This window comes from Uncinocarpus reesii, genomic scaffold, assembly GCF_000003515.1.
Source record: "Uncinocarpus reesii 1704 scaffold_5 genomic scaffold, whole genome shotgun sequence".
Classification (NCBI taxonomy): Eukaryota; Fungi; Ascomycota; class Eurotiomycetes; order Onygenales; family Onygenaceae; genus Uncinocarpus; species Uncinocarpus reesii.
In genome coordinates, this window is record NW_003052496.1 from 340,545 (window position 1) to 366,591 (window position 26,047).

The 26,047-nt window shown below is 49.9% G+C and overlaps 9 protein-coding genes across 9 annotated transcripts; 7 read left to right on the plus strand and 2 right to left on the minus strand.

Moving 5' to 3' along the window:
- Positions 1-1,715: 1,715 nt before the first annotated feature.
- On the plus strand, positions 1,716-4,203 carry UREG_07131 (uncharacterized protein; the record flags this gene model as incomplete). Its single annotated transcript, XM_002582312.1, has 4 exons — positions 1,716-2,097; positions 2,218-2,463; positions 2,531-4,061; positions 4,116-4,203. The coding sequence occupies 4 exons, from the start codon at positions 1,716-1,718 to the stop codon at positions 4,201-4,203; spliced, it is 2,247 nt and encodes a 748-aa protein (XP_002582358.1).
- Positions 4,204-4,816: 613 nt separating this feature from the next.
- On the plus strand, positions 4,817-7,391 carry UREG_07132 (uncharacterized protein; the record flags this gene model as incomplete). Its single annotated transcript, XM_002582313.1, has 2 exons — positions 4,817-6,601; positions 6,666-7,391. The coding sequence occupies 2 exons, from the start codon at positions 4,817-4,819 to the stop codon at positions 7,389-7,391; spliced, it is 2,511 nt and encodes an 836-aa protein (XP_002582359.1).
- A 507-nt stretch (positions 7,392-7,898) lies between these two features.
- UREG_07133 (2-isopropylmalate synthase) lies at positions 7,899-10,023 on the plus strand (the record flags this gene model as incomplete). Its single annotated transcript, XM_002582314.1, has 5 exons — positions 7,899-7,906; positions 7,966-8,110; positions 8,186-9,763; positions 9,829-9,864; positions 9,901-10,023. The coding sequence occupies 5 exons, from the start codon at positions 7,899-7,901 to the stop codon at positions 10,021-10,023; spliced, it is 1,890 nt and encodes a 629-aa protein (XP_002582360.1).
- Positions 10,024-10,630: 607 nt separating this feature from the next.
- Positions 10,631-16,651, minus strand: UREG_07134 (uncharacterized protein; the record flags this gene model as incomplete). Its single annotated transcript, XM_002582315.1, has 6 exons — positions 10,631-11,672; positions 11,733-12,336; positions 12,413-12,532; positions 12,661-16,379; positions 16,498-16,520; positions 16,592-16,651. 6 exons carry the CDS (start codon positions 16,649-16,651, stop codon positions 10,631-10,633), a joined length of 5,568 nt encoding a protein of 1,855 aa, XP_002582361.1.
- Positions 16,652-17,510: 859 nt separating this feature from the next.
- UREG_07135 (uncharacterized protein) lies at positions 17,511-18,516 on the plus strand (the record flags this gene model as incomplete). The annotated part of the gene is made up of 2 exons (XM_002582316.1): positions 17,511-17,838; positions 17,900-18,516. The coding sequence occupies 2 exons, from the start codon at positions 17,511-17,513 to the stop codon at positions 18,514-18,516; spliced, it is 945 nt and encodes a 314-aa protein (XP_002582362.1).
- Positions 18,517-19,925: 1,409 nt separating this feature from the next.
- UREG_07136 (40S ribosomal protein S5) lies at positions 19,926-20,750 on the plus strand (the record flags this gene model as incomplete). Its single annotated transcript, XM_002582317.1, has 3 exons — positions 19,926-20,020; positions 20,170-20,353; positions 20,433-20,750. The coding sequence occupies 3 exons, from the start codon at positions 19,926-19,928 to the stop codon at positions 20,748-20,750; spliced, it is 597 nt and encodes a 198-aa protein (XP_002582363.1).
- Positions 20,751-21,503: 753 nt separating this feature from the next.
- On the plus strand, positions 21,504-23,684 carry UREG_07137 (uncharacterized protein; the record flags this gene model as incomplete). The annotated part of the gene is made up of 2 exons (XM_002582318.1): positions 21,504-21,730; positions 21,800-23,684. The coding sequence occupies 2 exons, from the start codon at positions 21,504-21,506 to the stop codon at positions 23,682-23,684; spliced, it is 2,112 nt and encodes a 703-aa protein (XP_002582364.1).
- A 688-nt stretch (positions 23,685-24,372) lies between these two features.
- Positions 24,373-25,014, plus strand: UREG_07138 (transcription initiation factor TFIID subunit 9; the record flags this gene model as incomplete). Its single annotated transcript, XM_002582319.1, has 1 exon — positions 24,373-25,014. One exon carries the CDS (start codon positions 24,373-24,375, stop codon positions 25,012-25,014), a length of 642 nt encoding a protein of 213 aa, XP_002582365.1.
- A 441-nt stretch (positions 25,015-25,455) lies between these two features.
- Positions 25,456-26,004, minus strand: UREG_07139 (uncharacterized protein; the record flags this gene model as incomplete). Its single annotated transcript, XM_002582320.1, has 2 exons — positions 25,456-25,757; positions 25,839-26,004. The coding sequence occupies 2 exons, from the start codon at positions 26,002-26,004 to the stop codon at positions 25,456-25,458; spliced, it is 468 nt and encodes a 155-aa protein (XP_002582366.1).
- Positions 26,005-26,047: the final 43 nt, after the last annotated feature.

Here is a 26,047-nt window from a genome sequence, read left to right on the forward strand (position 1 = left end):
ATGCACAGATGGTGGTTCCCCAACATCGCGATCCATGGGCCAAGGCGCCACCAAAGCTGCAGAAAAGCCCCTGGTTACGGAGCACAAGCGAACTCACTATTATTAGCTAAAACAGAGGAACTGAGAGCTTGCGTGTGTGGACAAAGGTTCTCAATTCACATAGTCAAAGAGAGCCCATGTCATTGCACAGTCCGACCAAGGCACTCTGTAGTATCAAAGTTGTCCAAAAAAATTCTTTCAGTCAAGCGGTTGAAGTTCAGTAGAGAAATAGCCGCTCCTTCGCATCCTGTACCACCCAGGAGAGCCCTTCAGTCAAGTTCAGGCCCGTCATGGCGCTACAGCGGATTATGGTCCATTTGTGAGTTTTGATTGCGTCGAGTTGCAACGCCTCAAGCACATGTCAGCTCTTGTGGGCGAAGTTGCGTGGATTATGATCTTACCTCGCGGACTTCGGCTTCGTCCATGCAGCCATCAACATCAGTTTTGTTTAGAAATACCAGGAGACTCGCTCCCATGAGTCGCTTGACATGGTCAGCCACAAGCAGGGTCACAGGGTACGAAGAAAGAGAATGCAACATCGTGCGCCAGCGGACTGTACCTCTTCCAGGAGCAAGCCAGCTAGCTCCTGACGGCAGTCGTCAGTTCGCAACCGATCCGTCGCGTCGACCACCCATATCAAGGCGTCTGTCTTTTCGAAATAGTTCCTCCAGTAAGACCGCAAGGTCTTTTGGCCGCCAACGTCCCCTTTTAACATCAGCGTTTCAAAAGCACTTTCGGGATCGGATTGAGAGGGTCCTGTAGCTTACAGATATTCAACTTGTAGCTTATAAGACTATCAGCAATCTTTTACACCGAGGAGGGATGATAGGCAAGCGTACCCTTCGAAATCGATAGATTTTATGATGAACCCCAGTGTTGGACTTACGGTAGTCACATCTTCATTCATAATCCTTTTCACAATCGTTGTTTTACCTGCATTGTCCAGTCCGCTGGCTCATGTTAGCAGCCCGGTTGGTGGTGAGGAGCCAGGAATGGGGAATCTCATACAGCATCAGCACCCTCATCTCCTTATCCTTTAACCGTGCTTTTCTCAGGACTGAAAGCATGTTTCTGATGCTTCGGCCTTTCCAACTAGTGGTTGGCTGAATGAAATCCTATGTGGTTTGGTAGAAGGGAGTTTCCCAGACTCTGATGAGATTTGGCGTCGAGAGGAACAATAGTTCCCTCCCCTCATGATTAACACAAAAGTGAACAAGTCCCAAAAGGAGAAATTTTTCATGGAATTTTTACTTTTGCTTCAATTTCTATTCTTTCACTCTCTTCTTTCTGTCATTTTGCCAAATCACTTCTTCACCGTGGGGACTGCAACAGCTTACTATCTCCGAACATACACTACTCTTCTCATTGATTCGCAGACTTCTGATACTTCTTTCGTCTAAAGATTACACTCAATTCATCGCATTCATTGCCCTTCCAATCCGGTTCAAATCTGATCCAATTCTCAACCTGAAAAGCCACCGTTGTGGGCGCTATCAAGTTGCAGTTTTTTCATGTATGTTTGCATTCAACCTGCAGGCGATGGGATCTTAACTATGGCCTTTCTCTTCACAACACGGCTTGATTGACAAACCTATTGTGCACAGATATCGAAGGCGTCCTTCTCCTGTCGTGTGAATAGTCGCCGCGCAGGATCTCCCACGGCTCTTGCAACCCAAATGGCCACACCAATGGTGCCAGACTGGAAGGATTATTTAGCCGCCTTTCAATCATTTCAAAATGAATCAAAGTCCAAATATAGGGCGGTCTCCATTAACACCAAGGATGAGGGTGAAAAATCATCCAGAACAACAGAGAGCCTAGCTGCTGAGGGTACCCCTGTGAAACCTCCCTCTGGCGCTCAGGTTACTATATTGAACGTTAGCATGGGAACTGCAAGTACTGCTTTCACATCTCCAAACCAAGGGAACCTTTCTACAGGTCCTGCAGACACCTGCCCTAGCAGCATCTCATCAGAAGCCTCTAAAAGGAGTGAAAATGTGGTGAATGAGCTGAATAATTCAGAGGGAACAGTGAACGATCTGAAAGAAACTGAGAATCGTGAGTCTTCTTTTGCCCTCAATTCTGTTTCATATCTTGCGTCCAATAATTGCTCTCGCTTTTCCCTCTTGCTTGCTGGCTAGCTCATTTTATAAAGTATTAATTCTCTAACTCTGTTAGCTTTTGATCCTGGATCCGTTGAGCCGCAATCCTCACTGCCTCGTACGGTAATGTCCGAATTAGTCGAGGAAGGAGAAAAGTCAACTCGCGAGCAATGTACCTCAGGCAATCTCTCAACTTCAACAATGGACTTGAAGTTTTCTAAACAGCTTGAGCCCGAAGACTCGAAAAGCGAGCAAAGCCAGCCAAGTGAGCCAATCTACCAGGCTGAGAATGCATCACCATCAAAGCGTGAATCTGACAATGGTATTTTTCTTTTGTGATGATGTTGAAGCAACTTCAAATCTTCTAACTGTGATTTTTTCTCCGGTAGGCATGGATTCGGACGGTTCTGACGAAATCGTATTTCGTCAGGATGAACATAACATGGTTGGCCCTCGATTGTACCCAGGGAAGCAATTTACTGAGCAAGAGAAACGTGCTTTTCCAATTGCGGGACAAATGAATAACTCAAAGGAAGCCCCGAAGCCTGAGCTAACTCGGCCAAGTCCAAACACGAAAGCACAGAAGAATGCCGCTCCCAAAGAGGCCACCATCGAAGACAAGAGGGCCAAGCTACAGAGACTCCAGGAGGCAGAATTGCTTAAGATCCGTAGGAAGCAACTGGGGCTCGACGAAACCCAGGCCAAAGATAGCCTACTACATCTCGCGCGTCAGGGACCAGGAGCTGATCCTGAATCTGAAATCACTCGCGGGATTCGGAACCTTGTCCTCGCGGCACCACAACAAGCGACTCTTACCCCTCCACCTCTAGGATCTGGTAACCGTCAGCAGTGTGGTTTGTCCGGTGTGGAACTGGTAGCCGCCAACTCTGCTCTTACAGAAGGACATCGAGAAACCGGGGTTGAACTTCGAGAAGTTAGCGCATTTCAACCTGTTTTGATAGACTGGCAGTATCGCCCCTGGCAGGCCTATGGAGACGACTGGACCAAAAGATTTGGCGACTGGCTGGAGTATACAATGAGACTCGGCTGTGTCGTTGATACCCATTCCGGCCCTTTTACTAATCCTGACCTTCACCCCGATGGCGTAAGCGGGTTTGTTGAATTTGACATTCAAGAACCGGTCGTGGACACATCTATTGCGGAAAGCGCGCATGCCCACGAAACTGCTGCTGGTTATATTTATAACTGGAATCTTAGAATCGAACAGGATAAGGCAAAGGAACTGCAGAAAAAACAACTGTCCATCGCGCATATGAAAGCCATGGCCAAAGTCAAACCAGAGCCACATCCTTTCGCTCCGAAAACGAACCTTTATCTTCGTCCCGTTGAGCCAAAGGATATTCCCGGCCTAACAAGTCTATACAACTGGTATATCAAAAACTCAGTCCGGTGTATCGAGTTAGACGAAAAGTCCCCAGACCAAATGAGGCTTTGTGTGAATCAGAGCGAAGCTGCAGGACTCCCATGTCTTATCGCAGCCGAGCATAAACCAGGACGTGGATATGCTATGAACAGCGAAAAAGAAACGGTTTATGGCTTTATCATTGCGAAGGACTTCTCTGGAATACGAACCGCAAATCGATATACTGCCGAATTAGAGCTGTTCGTAAACCCGACCCAGTATAACCGTCGCGTTGGCAGAAGTCTTTTGGACAAAATGCTCGAGCTTTGTGATCCAAGGTACACGCCTAAACGCGGTTATACATTCGACTGCGCTGCGCCTGGAAGAAGCCTATACTGCGGTGCAGATGTTCGCCCATTGTCCAGGCTCGTCATCGTCTTCCATTATTCAGCCGACGATGCCAATGAATACCAGTGGTTTAAGACGTGGATGACCGAGGAATTTGGTTTCGCCGAACAGGGTGTGCTTCAAGGAACAGCAGTGAAGAACTGTAAAGTGTAAGTTCTCTTACCTTGCCCCTTCTGGTGGTAATATGCTTAACAACGCGACAGGCTGAGCTCTGGTTATCTCGTTCGAAACACCACCCTGAAGCCAGAGACAAAGGGAGATACGGAGATCGTTCGCTGGCGTTTTGGCTAAAGACATTCAAGACTAGAGCCCACAGGCTTCAAGACGATGTGACGGAAGCGTTGCACGATTCCTTTCTTCGATATCTAGTTAACGCGATGCTCACTCTCCCCTCCGCCCCCCATGGTTTCAGACCGCGTTGTGTTTCTGCCTACCCAACGGCTGCGACACGGCCTCGTCCTTGACCAAAGTTGCTTCTTTTTGTCCCCAACCTGGCGATAGTGATTTTGATTTTTGCCTGGTTATCGAGTACGATGCACTATTTCTGATATTTTTGCGAGTTTGTCTGGATTTGATGCCGCGGTTTGCTAAAGTCAAAAAAAGAGAGATATACCTAAGCTGTGATAATAAAGAGACTCCGTAAATGAAATGGACTGAATAGATCAGAATTGTTATCCCGTCGTCGTTGTCTCGTAATATCAAGGAGCTAACTAGCTAGTTAATTAGGCGGTGAGCAACGGAGTTTTCTGCCACAGCTGGTGGACGAATTTCTCGCCGACAGACAGCAATGTCCACGCTTGTTTTGCCGCAATTGCCCACGGGATTAATTTCCTGGATATTTTGGCATTTAGAATTGAATTGATATACTTTTACTTCCAAGGCAGTACTAAGCTGATTACCGCAAATGGCGAGCAGGAAAAAGGCTCGCGATGACGAGTTTGTCCTTACTTTATCCGACGAGGAAACACCCTATTTGAACGGCGATGACCTCGAGGAAGAAGACGGTAATGAGACACTCGGAAACTCGCAAAGCGCCAAATCGGCCCAATCGACGTCGAAACCGTCGTCTAAAAAGCGAAGGCGGGAGGAAAGCGACACTGTTGCGCAGAACAAGAAGTTGAAAAAGCAAGAGCAAGCAAAAGGGAGGGGGAAGAAGGCCCTGCTCAACGGAGAGGATGTGGAAGAAAGCGAAAAGGGGGAAGAAGTGCAAGAGGAGGAGGAGGATGGAATACTAGATCCCGATTTCGAATTCGATATTGGCGGTGCCGCGAATGCTGGGGACCTCGAGGAATTTGACGGCTGGGGTGCGGACGACCGAGGCAAGCAAAACAACGCAGATGGCGTTAAAAAGGGTGTGGACTTGGATGTGATCTTGTTCAGAAGGAGACAGAAAAGACTGGAGGCGCAAAAGAAGCAGACGGACAAGGCTGCAGGGTCGGATTCGGATGATTCCTTCCAGGGGCTGAGTGACCACGATGATGAGGGCGGAGACAAAAACGGGGAGCTACCCAATTTCGAAGATGATGAGCTTTTGGCGGCCGACGCTTTTGGAATGGGTGCGGCAAGTGATTCGGAAGACGGGGATGCAGCAATCGCAGGGCAAGACTCAGAGGACGACTCAATGCCCGATGCGGACGAGGATGAGGACAATTCCGGTGCTGATGATGACGAAGACGACGACAACGACAGTGTAGCGTCACCCGTTCCTCATCCGGAAGATTTGCGATCTGACGAAAGCTCAGAGAGCGAGGCGGAAGATGCTGAAGAGGTCGCAAAACGAAATGCTTTCTTCGCCCCCGAGGAGAACACTACCGATCCCGAAGGGTCTTCATCGAGCTCTACATTCCAGAATTTCAATCTCTCCCGCCCAATCCTCCGCGGTCTGGCCGCTGTGGGCTTCTCCGCACCCACTCCCATTCAACGAAAAGCTATCCCTGTTGGACTCCTTGGTAAAGACCTGGTTGGCGGTGCGGTAACTGGTTCCGGAAAGACTGCTGCTTTTATAATCCCCATCCTCGAGAGACTGCTCTACCGGCCCCGGAAAGTCCCCACGAGCCGCGTTGTTATTCTAATGCCTACCAGAGAACTTGCCGTTCAGTGCTACAACGTCGCGACAAAACTAGCTACGTACACTGACATCACGTTCTGTCAACTTGTGGGTGGGTTCAGCTTAAGGGAACAAGAGAATGTGTTGAAGCAACGGCCGGATGTCATCATCGCGACTCCCGGCCGGTTTATTGACCATATGAGAAATTCCGCCAGTTTTACTGTGGATACCCTTGAGATTTTGGTTCTAGATGAAGCGGATCGAATGCTCGAAGATGGTTTCGCCGATGAACTGAACGAGATTCTTACCACCATTCCAAAATCCAGGCAAACGATGCTTTTCTCTGCTACGATGACCGATTCTGTTGACAAACTGATTCGTGTCGGCCTCAATAGACCCGTTCGACTGATGGTTGATGCGAAAAAGCAAACTGTTGGGACGCTGGTTCAGGAGTTTGTAAGGTTACGACCAGGGAGGGAAGGGAAACGAATGGGATATCTTGTCCTGCTTTGCCAGACGGTCTATACGAATCGCGTGATTGTATTTTTCCGCCAGAAAAAGGAGGCTCATCGTGCCCGGATTGTATTTGGGCTTCTGGGGCTAAAAGCAGCAGAGTTGCACGGCAGTATGAGCCAGGAGCAGGTAAGCCGACGCTGAAAAGCGCAAGTTTCGCTCCTGGAACCCTGGAAACTGACACTACTTTTAGCGGATTCACGCTGTTGAAGCTTTTCGGGATGGTAAAGTCCCGTTTCTGCTCGCCACCGACCTTGCTTCTAGAGGTTTGGATATTAAAGGGGTCGAATCTGTTATCAACTACGAGGCGCCACAGTCGCACGAGATCTACCTTCACAGAGTTGGCCGTACTGCCCGTGCCGGGCGCAGTGGTCGTGCATGCACAATTGCGGCAGAGCCGGACCGCAAGATTGTCAAAGCCGCTGTCAAAGCCGGGCGGGCTCAAGGAGCGAAGATCGTCAGTCGCATCGTGGACCCCAACGTAGCAGACGAATGGGCGATCAAAGTAGAAGAAATGCAGTCTGAAATCGAAGATATTCTCAAGGAAGAGAAGGCGGAGAAGCACTTAGCTCAAGCAGAAATGCAGGTCACCCGCGGACACAATCTCATCAAACACGAGGATGAGATCATGTCGCGTCCGAAACGGACATGGTTCGAGACGGAACGAGAAAAGAAGGAAGCGAAAAACCGGGCACTAAGCGAGCTGAACGGGCCCGGCTCGGTTTTAAAGAAGGAGAAGCGGAAGCTAAGCGGCAAGGAGAAGAAGAAGCTTGACGATACCCGGTTACGCGAGGAGGGCAAGGTATGGAAAAAGGGCAAAAAGGAGCGGGAGAGCAAGGGGGGACTGCAGGGCCAGAGCAAAGGGAAAGCAAAGAAGCACAAGACCAGGGGCAAGCCTGCAGGGAGAGCAAGCAAGTAGGGGAGATATAGCAAGCAGCATATTCGGCATTGTCACACTGTATGTAGGTGCAGATCAACGCCATGGTGATACCTTTTTGTACAGCCAGCCGCTCTCAGCAGTTGTTTGTTCACAGTCCATGACCCCATTTATATAACTAGCCAGCTGGCCCTTTTGCATCCTCCGCGATTCTTCACGCCAGCCGATGTCGGTGCAGCTCGGAGAATTACAGGCGTGTTGTGGGGAACTCTAAAAAAAGATCGATTGAAGCTCGCCACCATTGAGTCACAGAGCACGAAGACTCATCTTGTCCCCGGGATATCCACGGTGGCACTCGCTGGGCTCTTTGTTTGCTCTTGAATTCAATCTCGACTGTGCTTCTGTTGTCCTCGTGTGCCTGCATTCTTCCTCTCTTCTCACCTCCGCCGTTATCGGCCTAGCTGCTCTAACTATAGCTGCCCCGCGACCAACGCCGTGAGAGCTCTCTACACTGTACTCCTCCAGCTCAGTTCTTGAGTTGCAGTCAAAATGCCAATGTATGTGTGCCTGGATTACACAAGTGATGAATAACTACTGATGCTCTGTGATTCTCCAGGCTCAAAGATCCCTCGACAAAGTACAAGAGGTTCCAGCCAATTCAGCTTCCGAACCGGACATGGCCTAACAAGACGATCGATAAACCTCCAAGATGGCTGGCCACCGATCTCAGAGACGGGAACCAGAGCTTGGTCGACCCTATGGTATGCCTGCCACATTCCGTTGCATCCAATTGTGTCTTTTTCGCGAGACAATTGACTGACCTGCCTTGCTGCTAGGATGGCGACCAAAAACACAGGTATTTCAGAATGCTCGTCGAGCTCGGCTATAAAGAGATTGAAATCTCATTCCCCTCCGCCTCCGAAACAGACTTTGACTTTACTCGACGTTTGATTGATATGCCTGGAGAGGTCCCCGATGACGTCTGGCTCCAAGTTCTGTGTCCTTGCCGTGAAGACTTCATCCGCCGCACCGTGGATTCCCTCAAGGGAGCCAAAAAAGCAATTCTTCATTTATATCTTGCTACGAGCGAATGTTTCCGGAGGATTGTGTTTGGTATGACCAAAGAGCAGAGCATTGAATTGGCGGTGAAATGTACGAAATATGCGCGTTCCATAACAAAGGACGATCCATCGACGGCGGGCACGGAGTGGCGCTACGAGTTCTCTCCCGAAACATTCTCTGATACTGATCCCGAGTTTGTGATCGAGATTTGCGAGGCTGTCAAGGCGGCCTGGGAGCCAACAGTCGAAGAACAAATCATTTTCAATCTCCCTGCTACCGTCGAAATGTCAACGCCAAACGTCTACGCAGACCAGATCGAATATTTCTGTACACATATCTCCGAAAGAGAGAAAGTCTGTGTTTCCCTTCACCCGCATAATGACCGCGGTTGTGCCGTTGCCGCCGCGGAACTCGCCCAAATGGCTGGCGCCGACCGTGTTGAAGGCACCCTCTTCGGCAATGGAGAAAGAACCGGCAATGTTGACCTGGTCACCCTTGCTCTGAATCTCTACACCCAAGGTATCCACCCGAATATTGATTTCTCGGATATCAACTCTGTGATTAGGGTCGTGGAAGAAAGCAACAAAATTCCAGTTAATGAAAGATGGCCGTATGGCGGCCAGCTTGTGGTTTGTGCATTCAGCGGTAGCCATCAAGATGCTATCAAGAAAGGATTCAAAGAAAGAGCAGCAAGCGGTCTCAAATCCGAAGACCGCTGGCAGATGCCATATCTTCCGCTGGATCCAGAAGACATTGGTCGCAATTATGAAGCCATTATCCGCGTCAACTCTCAAAGTGGCAAGGGTGGGGTTGCTTGGATCATTCTGCGCATGCTGGAGCTGGATCTACCTCGAGGATTACAAGTCGCCTTTAGCAAGATTGTCCAAAGGGATGCGGACAGACTGGGCCGTGAGCTCAAGCCAACTGAGATTGTTTCCCTCTTTGAAGAGGCATACCATCTGAAGACGAATCCTCGGTTTTCTTTGATAGATTACAATATCACAACAGACCGGTCCCAGACCCCTGCCCCTCCCGAGCCAGGAAAGGCTCTTAGCACAGAGAACCTCAAGAGAAGGTTCACGGGCATCATCGAAATTGATAGTATTCAACATGGAATTGTTGGTGTCGGCAACGGTGCTATCTCTTCTCTGGCAAATGCCCTGAAGTCTCTTGGTATCGACCTGGACGTCGTAGACTACAAGGAACACGCAATGGGAAGCGACCGTGACACCAAAGCTGCCACTTTCATTGAGTGCGTTGCTGCTGGATCCGACCAAAAGGTTTGGGGCGTGGGCATTCATCACGATGTCGTCCAGGCGAGTTTGACCGCGCTCCTGAGCGCTGCAAGCTCGGTAAGCCATTTTCAAACGCAAACCGAGTCGTCTTTCAACATACATACTAACTGATAACGCTGTAGTTCCTTTCATCTCGTGCTCCAACACCCTTCCGCCCGGTGAGGTCCAAGACTTTGACTAACACAGAAATACAGGCATTGGAAAAGCTCAACGGTGCGATGATGGACCCTAAGGACTTTGCGCATGGCGTGGTTAATGCAATCCAGCAACAAAAGGTGGACATAGACGCCTTGGAAGCAGCGGCAAACAAAATTTAGCCAAACAGAAAGAAAAAGGGTAGTGGTTATCAAAGCAAGTGCTGCATCATGGGTTAAAGAAGTTGTACAACTTTCCCTGTTCAACATGGAGTTTAAGCGCCCTTTCATGAATCCCGGGTATCTAGTTATATGAAGATTAAAAGGTATATGATTAAAAACCAAAAGAACCGAAAAGAAAGGGCAATTCAGTTGCATATCTAAAACTGGAGTCTCAAGCGTCAACGAGTATTATTTAGGAAGAAGAAGAAGAAGGGATTCGAACCCTGGCTTAACCTTCTCCCTTCCACAACAACCGCAGTTGCAATACATATTTATTTCTTTATCCACTCCTTAGACGGTATGAGATATCTAAGTTCGGTACAATAAATATAAAACATTAAGTTCTCAACAACAAACATGGGTTCCACTAAGGATATCCTCATCGCAAACCGAGCAGAAGTGATCCAGACCAACGCCCGTATGCTGATGCCATGCAAGGAGCAAACTCCCAAACAACAACAGCCCCAAGGAAGAGAGCCCACAAGAAGCCCTAGAGTTAAGAAAAATACAAAAGGTCAAGCTATAGAACAAAATGTTCACGATTATCTCTTAATCTTATTATTTGTGCTTACTGATACCCAGCATCATTCTGGGTTTGATAGAGAAGCGCTTCTTGAGGCCATTCTGGCTCAGCCTGTTCATCGTACCTGATCGGACCTTGTGCTTGAGCCTGCGTTGGTGGAGGATTGTATGGACCTGACATCATGCTGTATCGTAACTGTTGGCTGGGCAAGGAATCCCTGCCTTGCGACATAACGGGTGGCTGGATCCGAGGGGTAGCCTGTAGAGCGGGATTAGAGCTATTAGAACCTGGGCCTGGGCTGGACCGGTGAGACGAAGGAGTATTCCCTCGTGAAATTGGTTTCATGGGGACAAGGCCGGTGTGGCTAAACGGGACGGGTTCGGAGTGTTGCGGCTGGGGGGCCTGGGTTCCAGGAGGGATTTGTTGGAAGGAAGCGTCTTGGGCAGTGTCACCCTGAGTGAAGCCAGTGGGTGATTCAACCAAAAAATCGTTTTGCTCGGGGATCGGATTCTGGTTGTGGCCATAGTAATTCGCGGAGGAACCCCGGCTGTCATAGTTAAAAGACTGGTGATATTGCTCAGTGTCATGTGCATTTCCAAATGACGGATCTCCAGCAGTATAATGATCCGCAGCAATACCTTCATGGGAACGGGGATAATGCTCAACAGGTTCATCTGCATGCGCCTTGCCGCCCCTTGGCGGAGGAGCCGGCTGATAGCCTCCATATTCTTCCGCTTCCAGCAGTGTAGACGGTAGACGACCGCTCCCTTCGATCATGCTTCCAGTTTTGGATGCCCTGGCATAGGCCTCTGCCAATTGGGTTGCAGATCCATCTGCATCCCGGATACTGAATTGGGCGATCGTACGGATCTTTCGTGTCACCCATAACCCAAGAATCTTGCCTCGTTGCTTCTCGCCTAGACGCGAGCGCGGGAAATCGCCTCGAGGAACAAAGGCGACGATGTCAATGACGACCTGATGCTCAGTGAGCACAGCATTCACTATTACAGGCACAATGGATGCAAGATAGGCTTTCCGGGTAACTTCAACAAGGGCAACAACGAGCCCACCAGCTTGAAATACAGCACTACGTTTGTCAGGCATCAGTATAAGAACAGAATGTTGGCAGGTAAACTGAACAACTAACCTTCCACCCTTGACGATATTCCGATGGCTTTTCTCGATTGTAAGCTCAATATCCATAGGGAAATGGTTTAGACCGTTGACTTCAAACGTTTCACCGATACCACCAAGCACAAACAGCACTTGCATCTCGACCGGCTGTCCGCCGGGTCCAATTGGCCTTGTTACCGTGTGCAAAAAGCCTAAATCGCCAGTACGCACGTATATGGCATTTGGGTCACCGTCTACTGTCCGTCCCCTGAACCTCTCCAGATCAAATTCCTGTTTAGAACGGTAGAATGATTTGACGCAGGCATCCGATTGGACCCATATTTCGCCGTATTCGCCAACGTGGGAAAGACAACACGTCTCCGGGTTCACTACAGCTATTTGAGTGCTCACGGGTACCATACCTGAATCTTGGACTAATAGCGTATGGCCAGGAGTATCCGGATCTACCGGAACGACATACCCCTGACGAAGATATTTGGTATCGAGCCAGAGCTCGATTGGCTCAATGCACATGTATGATCTAGATGCGATCATAGGATTTAGAACGTGGGAGTAAATGGTATTAATTGCGGTACGATCAAGCCCAACGGCAGCAAAGTGTAATCGCACTCGTTGATCTAAATGAAGGGTCAGCTTATTGAAGCATTATTCGCGAACGGGATTTGAACATACAAACATCGATTCTGGGCCTACCCTCTACAGAGATCATGAGATTCTTTAATTCATGTAGCTGGAAACCTTTGGCAGCCATGCTACCCATCGCGTGGTCTAACATTTGGCTAGTAGCATATGTATCCTTGATTTTGTATCTCGCTAGGGTTAGGAATAAAGATAATGGGTTTGCAGCAAAGTCAATGGGCGAAACCAAGTAAGTAGGTGCACCTATGGATAAATGAGTTCAAGGCAAAGGGCATTTCTTACGGGGGCGAGTAAAAACATACCGACATATGGTCCCATCAAGCAAGTATGCAGAAAACCCAGGCCTATCGTACTGCGCACGCTCCCTAGAACCGGCCGCGCACTAGACATCTGGCAGGTTTCTTTTTGAACCTTGCACATTCCCATAATCGTGTCATGTCCGATCTCAACCGAGAGTCTTCGTTGGTCCGCAGTCCAGTACGTCCAAATCAACGCTGGTTGATTATTCTTTAGCCATTGAGGGTTCATGGTAAATCCCAAATGACGGCAACCGTGCGATTGTTTTGGGGGCTTCGATGTATTATAAGTATTTGGAACATTTGTGCGAACGACGTGCGCGGACTGCTTGATATGCTGAGATACGATTTTCTGCTTCATCAAGTCGTTCACTTCGCTGTTGACAAGAATCGCCTTTACATTGAAATCGCTGATGACATGGAGTAAAGCCGGAGCATCTTCGGAAAGTCGATTTTGGTCCACTGGGGAGACGGGGATAGCTATCAAGCCCAAACAGAAGCAGGCGTGTACGGCGAACACGTAATCCTCGGAGTGGGTATACATGAGAATAACATGGTCTCCCGGGCGAAGTTTCGCTTTATTTTTAAGATAAGCCGCCACCGCAGCGACCTTTGTGTCAAACTTCTTCCAAGTGATGCCTTTACCTTCGCGCCCACGTCCGTCGATGGAGCAATAACAGAGCTCCTCCCCTTGACGACTGATCCGCCATTGAAGTAAATCGACAATACTCGTGAAGTTATTCAGTGGCGTCGAGGTGCGGTCATCCATGATAACATCGCGCAAATCGACACCCGAATACTGTTTTTCTTGCATAGCCAAGGCATCCTGTCTTGCAGCGGATGAAGGAACAGACCATATTCCACCGGCTGGATCAACGCCTATTGGAAGGTTCAGAACAGACCGTTCGACGCCGAATTTAACATGCTCGCAGGGAAGTGACCCATTATCAAACTCCTTGCGACATAGCATGTTTCCGATCTCTTGTCGTCCGTTTTTTATCACCCGTGGAAGCGTATTTGGCGCAGTGAGCATCACACAATAAACACGAAGATGATGCTCTTGGTACAATATGTCCATGCATTTTTCTGCTAAGGAATCCAGAAGAGCGACATCCAGCTGTCGAGGCGGCCCACCTGAAGTCACCGGAGCTGTTGAAGCGGTATACGATTCCAAAACCACGACGGGCAAATGTTCCTCGTTCACGAAAACATCAAAAGCTGAGCAGTCGTGGATTTTGGGCACGTTTTTCATGATGCTGATGATTAGGTGCTGGACAAAGAAGTACCGGTGCTCTGTAACTTCGACACCATGCTCAACCCATTCAACCTTTTGACGCAGGCGGTCTTCGTAGAGCCCGAGGACAAATATCTGACCCTCAATAACGCAACCAAGAAGTCCAGTTCGCAAAAACTCGGGTTCTACGAGTATGGGTGTTGGACTCCCCTCTTGGAACCGGTAAGGGCGAGCGTGGAAGATGGCCTCTGTGTGCTTAGGAAGCGCCCAGAAACCTCCTGACAGAGAAGGGGAATCGACCCATATCTCGCCGATAACATTAGGGGTACATAACAATCCGGTCTCCGGATCAACGATTGCTAACGTTGCATCGGGAAGAGGATAGCCAAAGGCACCAACCCTTACAGCGTTCGGTGTGCTGTCACCCAATCTTCTTGCTTCCTCACCCACAGCTAAAATCACAAGTTCATTATTTTTCAGGGCTTCCTTGTCTAGAAGAACCTCTGCAAGGTCATTCCGAGGACCTTCTTTTTGCGTTGGTGCCGCAGTACCGCCTATCAGGCTGCTTCCGAAAGTGGCTTTTGGCTCCTCACCCTTAGGTTCCTCTCCATCCTTTTTATCGGCTCCGGCTTCTTCCTTTTGCTCTCCAGGCGGTTGTACTTCATGCTTCAAAGGGCAACCCATGCGTTCTCCTCCTCCAAGCCAATCACGTAAACTGACAACCATACCACCGTGTTCAGGGAGACACAGCATGGGCGCAACCAATTCACGGGCTCGGGGATTCCGCAGTGGCCTTAGCCACCTGTCAGCTAATACTTCATGAAACTCGCAGTCAACGGTCAACGTGTCAATCAGGCATAACTTCAGACTTGCGAAGTTGGGTTCAGTATTCTTTTTGAAGTTTCTAGTAGCCATCGGGTCCTGCTGATAATTGTACACGGCTCTTTTGAGGCCCGGATAATCCGCCGCAAGCAAGGTGGCTCTATATTTGGTAATCAGACTAGCATAAAGCCCGGGAGTCTCTACTGCCAGCGACTCAAGCCAAACAGTAGTGTTGCCAGCATAAACCGTAAAAAGAACACTGAGAATCATGCCAATCCCCTGTCTAGGGTCGAGATAACTCATAAGTATTTCGTCGTGAGGTCTCGGCACGGGTTGGCCAGTGGTGTTGCCGCTGGTAGGTATGGTCGACACAATAGCAGACATGCAAGACATCTGATGCATTATCGTGCGGTGGCTCATCACTACTCCCCTCAAATCACCGGTCGGAGCCCTGGCAAACTCAATATATGCCAAATCGGGCACAGCCAGTGCGGGCATTTCATCTTTTCTCTTGGGATGATAACTTCCAAACTCGTTGGTTTTCCACCACTCGACGCCTCTCGGCCACTGTAACTTTTGAGTGGCGATATCGCGCTGGAATGTTTTCAAGTTGTTTTCCGTTGTGAGCGCAAGGTGGGCCTGAGTTGACGTGAGAATGACATTGAGGCTGGCGTAATCTTCAAGGTTGTTGATAGGAACGGCGACTACACCGGCTATGAAACATCCCAGTAGTGCCACTGCAAACTCTATGACTTCGGTATCACGATACACTAGGGCAACCCGGTCTCCTCGATATAAGCTACTCTTGTCACGGATCACTTGAGCAACCTTCTCTGCTCGGCTCCCCAGTTTCTCCCAGGTTATCGACGCTGTCTCCTTTCCTCGCTGGTCAAGGACCCAATACGCGGGTTGCTTTGGATGGGAGCGTGCACGATAGCGTAAGACTCCGGGCAAATTCTCAAATTTAGACATTGGATACTTAGCATCATGAGGGTCGCAAATTTCGAACGTAATATCCCGTGGCTCTAATGGTAAAAGATGGTCAACAGCTACGGCTCCTGCCAGCCCTGTTGTAGGCATAGGTGGTGGAGCCATATTGGCTGTGGGTGAAAAAGTTTCATGTTGAGAATACCGAAGCCCACCACCATAGCTCCCTCTTCGTTCAGCGTGCTGCTGGCCAGCAAAGTCCGAAAAATATGCTTGCTGTGAGTCAAGCATTGAAGAGTTTCTGGCGTGGCCACCATAGCCTTGTTGATCGTTGGGATTGAACGCATAGCTTTGGCTCATAATCGTTGGGGATCGAGATTGATCATATTGTGAAATGCTCGTATTGACCCCCGAGTTTCGCAGAGAATCGTAAGAAGCTCTTGTTGGCTGATGGCCCGAGTCAAGCGAGAAACCCAGCTCATTTTCGTGTATTCGCGACAGAGGGTTTACCGGGGGATTAGCATATTCACTTTCTGTTGGCGATACAAGGAGATTCGCAGGAAGGTAGTCTGACTGCCGCCGGTTATCCGCATAAACTGATCGGCGGGCTGTCTGTGCGCTAGGTATGGAAGCGGGAGCGCCTTGCGGGAGATCCTTTCGGGGAAGGTTAAGGCCCTGGTGTCCCTGATGGCCGTCCGCGGAGAGATACTGCGACAAGAGGAGGGTTCGACGCTTCTGATATCTTGAAAGCAGTTAACAAAACGCCCGCGAGTATGCAACTCCGCTCACTTCCGGTTGGCGCGAACGAGGTCCAATAGGGCCCGAACACTGGACGAGCTGATGATTTGAGAGCCGCTTACCCTTTTTCTGTGATATCCCCATCCTATAGCAATGAACATCAGTACTGACCGTAATTCAGGCCAACGTCAGAGGCATAGAAAAGCGCCGACATACCTCCAACTCCTGGTCGAGTTCCCGCAGCACGGCCTGGAGCTCGGGATTGTCCTCAGCCATCATGGACGCCAATTCACTTCGTTGTTCAGCGATTGCGCCACATATCAGTGTGTTCTCATGGGCGTGGAAGGTCAGGCAATCCAGTCCAGGATTTATCGCTGCATTCCAGGAAAGATGACGAGCAGTGATCAGCTGCGACCTGCAATCCCGGGAGCCAATTGGTGGGGGGCCAGTGAAGAAGGCAAACTAGCGACGGACAAACTATTTCGCGCGGCTCGCTCGTGAAGGGATTCTTTCTGTGAGGAATGGTGATGAAAGGCGTTTAGGAGGGAGAGGATATGTGCTCGCCTTCGAATGAACTGAGATTAAACTGAGACAATGGTAGCTTGCTTTGTTGGAGTCTACCAAGCTTAAAGCGACATCAGCCCGTTACCCCAAGCCTTCGATTCGCCATCATCCTCTGTAGGCATGATGTAAATACACTCCGAACACAGTCCTCAGGTCTAGGGAGTTTGGAGATGCATGGAAAATGGCTAGGGCATATCAACTTACAGCGGCACTCATTGTCTAACTACTGCCCTCGGCCCTGCCGGCGCGACTCCACGAGCACGGAATCTAGATCCTGGGGACCAAAGGACGGAAGATAAACCATGCTTGCTCGACTTCTCATCTCCAACCGCATGTGGCTGTCGAAATCGAATTCATTGGCTGGCAATCGATGCGAGAAGCATACGATGCGAGAATGATGTGACCCTTCGCTGGGGCATGCTGGCGATCGGCAGCGTCTCAGCAGAAGCTATAAAAACCAGCTGAACAGCCCTGTTCGGAATGTCGAGCTGGGCCAAAAGATGATGGTAGTGAGACAGGTTATTGCATAAGTTCTGATTGAATTCTGGCTGTCGTCTAGTTACCCTCAATCATGCTGTTATCCCCCATCTTCCTCCTAGTTGTGCATATTTTCGGCACCATTGCGTGTTCTGGCTGTTATGGGCCTTCGGATCTGAACCAACATGCGAGACTGGTTCGTCGTATGCAACCTGAAGCTCTGAACGCGACGACTAAACCAAGAGGGCCCCTTGAATGGGGCCAGATCAATTTCCTCCATACCACAGATACGCACGGCTGGCTTGCTGGCCATCTGAAAGAGCGAAACTACGGTGCCGACTGGGGAGACTTTGTGTCTTTTGTAAAGCATATGCGCAGGAAGGCTGATCGGCTCAATGTCGATTTGCTTGTCATTGACACTGGTAAGATATGATATTAAATGGACGCCATATCTCAAGCAATAATTCCTGACCATGGATATAGGAGATTTGCATGACGGCAATGGGCTCACCGATGTCACAACTCCTAATGGCGCGATTAGTGACGGTATTTTCACCGAAATAGACTACGACCTGCTTGCAATTGGCAACCATGAACTATACGTCACAGAAGTAGCGTACCACAGTCAGGCCAACATCTCGAGACTCTATGGTGATAAATATCTGACCAGCAATGTCCAATTACTCAACCGCGATACTGGCGAGTTCCAGGATTTCGGCAGCAAATACCGCTATTTTACCACGAAACATGGACTTCGGATCATGGCCTTTGGCGTACTGTTTGATTTCACAGGGAATTCGAATGTTTCCCGGGTAACAAAGGCGGAAGATATGGTAAAACAACCTTGGTTTAGAAGCGCAGTGAATTTCCGCAAACCAATCGACCTCTTCCTCATCATTGGACACAATCCTGTCCGACTGGGAGTCAGCTCTGGCACCTTCGGCACAGTGTACAAGAGTATCCGAGAAATGCGGCCAGATGTTCCAATTCAAACCTTTGGAGGTCATACACATATCCCGGGATTTCGTTGTGTACGACGAGATGTCAACCGGGACTCGAGTCCGGGCGCTATTGTGAAACGTTGGGATGGCTTGCCATGACCGGCATTAAATCCCGCACATTCACTGGTAGTATGCGTCCGAGGAGGCGTTCCAAATCCGACCAGAAAAGCCATCAAACATCAGAGCCAGCAACAACAGCGATCTTCTGACCGTGGAAGACGGTCGCTGAGGTATGCTCGTCGCTACCTTGACTGGAATCGATTGACATTTGCGTACCACGCACGAAAGTCGCAGGATCGCAGATTCGATACCCACCATGGAGTGGAGGTGACTGGTGACATCACAAAGTCTCTAAAAGATTTGAATCTCACACACATTTTTGGCTGTGCACCGAGGACATACTGCCAATCGTGCAAGCCATTTGGCGCAGAAGGTAGTATTTACAAACTCGTTGAGACGGCTCTTGCGGCCACTGTTGTCAATCAGTCCCGGGCCGAAATCCCACGATATATCCTCATTAACAGCGGGACCATGCGGTTTGACTTGGTCCAAGGCCCTTTCACTGTCGGGGATTCGTATATTGTTAGTCCCTTTAAGAATGCTTTCCAGTTTATTCCAGATGTCCCATACTCGGTGGCAAGCAAGGTCCTCAGCGTTCTGAATCGTGGGCCATGGCAGAAGCGCAACGCCTACACATACCCGGCTCCCACGTTCACTGGCGAAGATGCCTGTGTTGACCCTCCGTATACCGCCATGAAGGAGAGGAGCGAAATACTCCAGTCCAACGTGTTAGCCCTCCGTGGACTGACACCTCCAAAAATATATCCCGGCTACACCACAGTCGACGACTTTGGAGCGGACGGGGATGATACACCGCACTCCAAGATCCCATACTTTGCGGCGGAAAATGACGTCCAGGCAAATGCATCTTTTCCCACTGACGGTTCGATGCCAGAAGCGGTGGATCTGGTGTTTTCTGAGTTTATTGGCGTCAGATATGTGCTGCCTGCATTGGCCAAACTGGGAGCCAACTACACGAGTAGCGACATTCAGCTCTATCTCCCCAGGACGTTCACGAGTAATGATGTTCTGCCGGCATATGCAATGAAGGCCTGGCAGGAGAATGTGCCGGACTGCCCAGTGGGCGAGGGCGTTGAGTAGATACTAGTAGAGGTACTTGTAGGAATAACATACGCGGTTGCCGCTAAGACTAGTATTAGTAATCTGATATTTGCACGTGACTGCTTAGTAAAGACACAGCAAGAGCTCTGATTGGCCCAGACGCCAAGCTGCCCTAACGCTGCCCACACAGAATTGCAGGCAAGTCGCTAAGCGAGCCCGCACCTCCAATTTTGCGTCGACAAGCAACCGAACGACAATCAACGACCGACGCTCGTCCTCGACACCTTTTGCCAGCAACACCCAGCTTCTTCCTCGACCAGGTGTAATCAGCGTCAATCATGTCCGACAGCGGGGAAGTCGAGGTCGAGAGCCCGTCCGGCTTCTCGATGTTGCCCAGAGATGTCGCCTCTGAAATCGGCAGCGTCAAGCTCTTCAACAAGTGGAGTTATGAGGATATCGAGGTTCGGGATATATCTTTGACGTACGTGTCGTCTTACTTTTCCTGGCTGCCTTTGGTTTATCGAACGACGAGTCTGCAATCTGTCGAGTTGGGGGGGGTGATATAAAACGAACAGCAGGTCTTCTATTTGGAGAGGGCGTCTTGACTGACTTGGACCTTGAAACTTGCAGCGATTACATTCAGATCAGACAACCCGTGTACCTCCCTCACTCTGCTGGCCGATATGCTGCCAAGCGCTTCCGCAAGGCTCAATGCCCGATCATTGAGCGTCTCACCAACTCCCTCATGATGAACGGCCGAAACAACGGAAAGAAGTTGATGGCTGTCCGGATCGTTGCTCATGCCTTCGAAATCGTACGTTTTCCCGCCTACCTATATTACGTGTATAGACCTTTTGGCGGGGGATGAAATGGATATTAATTGCACTCTACAGATCCACATCATGACCGACCAGAACCCCATCCAAGTTGCTGTTGATGCTATCGCCAACTGCGGTCCTAGAGAAGACAGCACTCGTATCGGTTCCGCTGGTACCGTTCGTCGCCAGGCCGTCGATGTTTCTCCTCTCCGCCGTGTCAACCAAGCCATTGCTCTCCTCACCATCGGAGCCCGTGAGGCCTCGTTCCGCAACGTGAAGAGCATCGCTGAGTGTCTCGCTGAAGAATTGATCAATGCCGCCAAGGGAAGCTCGAACTCATATGCCATCAAGAAGAAGGACGAGTTGGAGCGTGTCGCAAAGAGCAACCGATAAACGATTTCAGAAAAAGTATTATGGTTGTTGCTTTTGTCGTATCCAGGTGGATGGTGTCCGGTTCTGGTGATTTGCTTTCATATACGACTATGGTCTATTGGACTGCTATTTGAAAGAGCAAAGTTCGAACGGATAACTTGTCTACCATGTAGTCGGAACGCAATTATGAAGTTCTCAAATACTATTCCCGGTTCATTTGTTTGTAGCATCTATCATTGCCTGTATAGTCCAACGCGGAATACGGTGAAATTGCTATTCCCGTTGAACTAGACGCTTCGTACGCCATGCTTGTTAAAATGCCCAGAAAATAGTCATCAGTCGTGCTGTCATAAAAAAGATTGACTCTTGACCGCAACTAGCGGCGTTTGTTGCGGCGATAAAAAACTTCGAGGAACCCGGGATCAAAAAATCCTCCGCCTTATCTCCTTAAAGCACCAACATCCAAATTCGTCCGGGAAGCCTGTGTGGCCATGGGGAAACGCAAATTAGGCGCCTTGGAAAAGGTGGACGCTGATCTGTATGTAAAATCGGCTGAGCCTCGCGCTCTCGCAGCGGATCGGAATCGCTGACAGGCCCATTATCCAGGACGAATCTACAATACAAAATCCGCAGAGATCCCAAGTACGTTTTGGCACGGGGCATCCTCTTCGCCTAAAGCAACAATATCTAATCATTTTAAATCGCTGTTTTAGATCCTACGTCGAAGATTTTCGCAGCCAGCATTTCCAATATGAATCGCACCGCGAGATATTCATGGCGGCGCCGTCCTCGGCCACAGACACTGGCATCATTTCGCTTCGAGACTTGATTGACTTCATTGCTCACGTTGCAGACTGCTATCCGGATATCACGAAGGGGTTTCCGCAGGAATTGATCGAGATCCTGTCGCTGCATCACGCAGTATTGGACCCAGACCTGAGAGAGAAAGTCGTGACGAGTTTGGTCTTGCTGAAAAGGAAGGACATTATTGATTCAGCTACGTATGCAAAACCTGGTTGCTTAACCTCCAGTTTGATTTGATCCTGAATATTGACCGTTGCTATCTCTAGTCTTTTGCAAACCCTCTTTCCCATACTCGTGTCAACGCTCAGCAAAACGCTGCGGGCTTTGCTATTTCAAAAGATCATTTCCGACCTACGCACATCGAATTCGAAGAGTACCAATCACAAGTTGAACAAGACGATCCAGACTGTCCTTTTCAACCTCGTCACCTCCGACCGAACCTCTACAAAAGCTCTATGGGCGATCAAAATCACAAGGGAGCTCTGGAAGCGGCAAATATGGGCCGACGCGAAAACCGTAGAGATTATGAAGGAAGCATCGTTAGCGGATAATGAGAAAGTCGTAGTTGGGGGTGTACGCTTCTTTCTCGGTGGCGATAAAGAGCGGGAGGAGCTGGAAGACGAAAGCAGTGACGAAGAGGCCATGGATGTAGCGCGTGTGCGCCACCAAGTTGGAATCAACAAGAAAAGCAAGAAGAAGGCCCGGCAGGTGGATAAAGCAATCGCGACAGTCAAGAAAAAGGAGCGGAAGAAGAATCAGCCACATCCGTTGAATTTTTCGGCCCTCCATCTCCTTCACGATCCCCAGGGGTTTGCGGAAACCCTTTTTCAGAAGCACCTCCAGAACACGAAATCGAAGCTGAATTTGGAGCAGAAGCTCCTTGTTTTGCAACTTGTCTCGCGGCTTGTCGGCCTACACAAACTCACGGTCATCCAGCTGTATTCTTATTTCCTGAAATACTTAACCCCGAAGCAACCCTCTGTCACTTCATTCCTCGCATCTCTCGCCCAGTCTACCCATTCCCTGGTACCCCCTGATGTTCTCGAGCCCTTGGTAATGAAGATTGCGAACGAGTTCGTTTCAGAAGCAGCGGCTGCCCAGGTTGCATCTGCCGGTCTGAACGCCATCCGAGAAATATGTGTCAGACAACCGCTTGCAATGAATGATACCTTACTTCAAGACCTTGTCATGTACAAGAAGAGTAAGGATAAAGGAGTCATGATGGCGGCAAAAGGACTCCTAGGACTCTATCGGGAAGTGGGTGCAAGCTTGCTGAAAAAGAGAGACCGAGGAAAAGATGCAAGCATTGCATTGAAAGCTGGTGATCGCAAGGAGAAAAGGTATGGTGAAGAGGAAGTCGGTGAAATTGAAGGCATCGAATTACTAGAACAGTGGAAAGAAGAAGAAAGAAGAAAAAGGAGGAGAGAAAAGGGTTTGCCGTCCGACGGAGAAAGTGGCGATGAAGAATCAGAAAATGATGACTGGGCTGCTTGGGATGTTGAAGAGGATGATAGTGACGACTCTGGAGGCTGGATCGACGTCCAAAGCGATGCAGAGATTGAAGTCAGTGACTCTGAAGACGAAACCCCTGCAACGAAGAAGCAGAAGATGGGAGACGAGATAAGCGGAGACGCGGAGAGTACGTCGACTCGCCCGAAGTCGGAAGAACCTACAAATAAGGTGTCGAAACTGGCAACGACAAAGGTCTTGACTCCGGCAGACCTTGCGAAACTTGCAGAGCTGCGTGCTGCGGCGGGTGTTTCGGCCCTGGTCAACGGAAGCAAGCCTGGGGCGCGAAAGCAAGCTGTCACAAACGCTGCCAGGCATATCGATGACCCACTGACAGCCGCGGAAATTGAAGGCCTGGCCGCCCTCTCTGTTGGCAAAGCAACTCGAGAGGAGAAAATTGCGCGCATGAATGAGAATAAGAGTGACAGGTCCGAGTTCAAGAGCAAAATGCAGCGAAAGAAGGAGAAGAAAGAATCTCAGGGCAAAAGTACCACCAACAAGGAGAAAGCAAGGAAGAAGAACTTCCTTATGACACTGGGCAAGGCAAAATCCAAGAACAAACGGAGTCTGGTGGAAACGAGGGCTGTTCTTCGGGCGCATCAGGAACGATCCAAAAGGGGCGGCAGGAGAGGTAACAAGTAGTGATATAGTGAGCGTTGAGGCATGGGGAATTTCTCCTCTGCGCCCTCTTGTGCAATGATAGAAGCCTTCATTAGAGCCGACATGCGAGATATTTGACTCACACTGCATTGCTAGATGCAACTAGATATAGAGAACAATAGTCCTTCTCAATATAAAAGCCATTTCGCTGCCTATTCACCACCGCTGCCCGGCCCCCTTGTATATCACGTGATCGTGAGCTTCGGCTGCATCTTTGAAGCTCGCCAACTTTGTGCTGCTGGAGGTCGCAAGATCAGTCAAAGGGAAAAGACCGATAGAGCAGTTCTTGCTGGTATCCGTACTGGCCACTGCTGAGCCTGATTCTACTGTCTGTACGCCTCCAGTGACTGATACAGGAAGACATCTTTCCCGCCTTCAAGGTGGTGATGCTGCTGAGCGGCATTATCCGCTGAAAACTGCGCCTTCTCAACCCTCTAATCTGGAATACCCTTTCGCTATGGCCTCTCCACGCCCTACCCCAACACCCACGGCGCCAGCGCAACCTCTCACCCCTCCTGCAGAACGACCTTCCTCCTCCAGCAACATCGCCGCCGGCAATCCATCCAATGCCGCCTCAACAACAACAGCTCCGAATCCTCCCCAGGTTCCCGGAACCTCGCTTCAAGACAGCGGTAAAACAAGACGGCCCCGCGATGCGCGACTAATACATATGCTTCTTGCGTCTTCCGGTGTGAGTGCATATCAAGAACGAGTACCCCTCCAGCTGCTCGATTTCGCATATCGCTACACATCCAGCGTCTTACAAGACGCCGTATATCTCGCCGCTGAGGGTTATGCCGGTGACGTATCGGGCTCAAAGGCTGGCGAGGGTACCAAAACCCAGCAACCTTCGCAGGAAATCTCGACTGTGAGTTTACAAGCTCTACGATTGAGCATCGCGTCGCGATTACATTATCAGTTTCAGCCTGGCTTGCCCAAGGAGTTCTTGATGGATATTGCCGCGGAGCGGAATCGGATAATGCTTCCCGGTCTTTCGAGAGGTGCTGAAGGCGGAATGTCTAATGTTGCGGCACCGGGCGTAATCATGGGTGGCATGAGGCTGCCGCCTGAGAGATTCTGTCAGACTGGTGTGGGTTGGGGTTTAAGAGACGAGTGGGAGAGTGAGGGAGAAGAGGAAATGGAGGTTGATGCTGCCGGACAGCAAGGAGCCCCTACCACTGCGGCTGCACCCGGGGGAGAGGAGGGCGGCGCTGAGGACGATGATGTTGACGGAAAGATGGAGGACATTTTCGGCGAAGACGCGATGGATGAGGACAATCCCGATGGCGATAAAACTATGACAGATGTCTGAGCATCTGGTTTTTCCCTCGAATCTCTTCTATTTCCAATTAACTACTGCGCGGCGTGGGCTCCATATCCCTTTCTCGGCGTCGCATGGGCTGGGTCTGTTCAACAGGTTTTATGGCGGGTGTCTTGGGTTCATTTGAGGTAAAAGGGTGAGAGGCATTTTCATGGCAAACCTGGCTAGCGGAGATATATCACGGTCATATCTGTACTGTACACTATAATCTAAATGAAAAGGGAAGCAAATAATGACCCACCAGGGCTCAACTCCTTTAACGCCGCTCGATGCGTGATTGTTGGGCGCGGGGAGATCCATAGATCTCATCCAACTGCAGAAGCCGATATCGTCAATCCACCGTCCTACCTCCAGGGGATTCCGGTCCGTTCACTTTCAAACCCAAAACCGTATGCTGTCTCCCAAACCCTTCCTCGTGAATGTCAACAAAGGTCATCTCGTCCCCAATCCAAGCCAATTCCCACCAGCAGCTTTTCCCTCTGCTTCCTTTGCCCTGCGCTGTTCTTCATCCCTTTTCATCAGCGCGATCACCTCTTTCCTCCGATCCTCTACCCCCTGCTCCTCCCTCTCGCGTGCCCTTCTCCGTTCTTCCCGCCCGGCAAACCATTCTTCCCGCGCCCGATCTTCTTCCTCGGGTTTGGCATGCTCAACCATACAAGCATTCATCGCCAATCGCTGCTTCCGACATACCCACGTCGCGGTTATTGTGCGATTAAGGGCGCAGGCGGCGAATTCTGTTCATAGAGTCGATGTTAGAAATTTGGATGGAACGGCGTCTAAGGGTTTGATTGCGAACGGAGGGAGGGGCATTCAACCTTTGATTTCTGCTGCGCAGTATCCTCGTACGCGTTTGTAGTATATGTCTTTAACCTCAGCTTCCTGCGATGCCGAAAGCGGTGTTGGGTTTCGGAGGTTTATTCTTGGGTGCGAGGGAGGAGGATTGTTTGCGGTTTCGGGGGTGGATGTAGTCGCTGCCATCATTGTGGGCCCCCCAATGTAGTTTATAGAAAGTAAGACACCGACC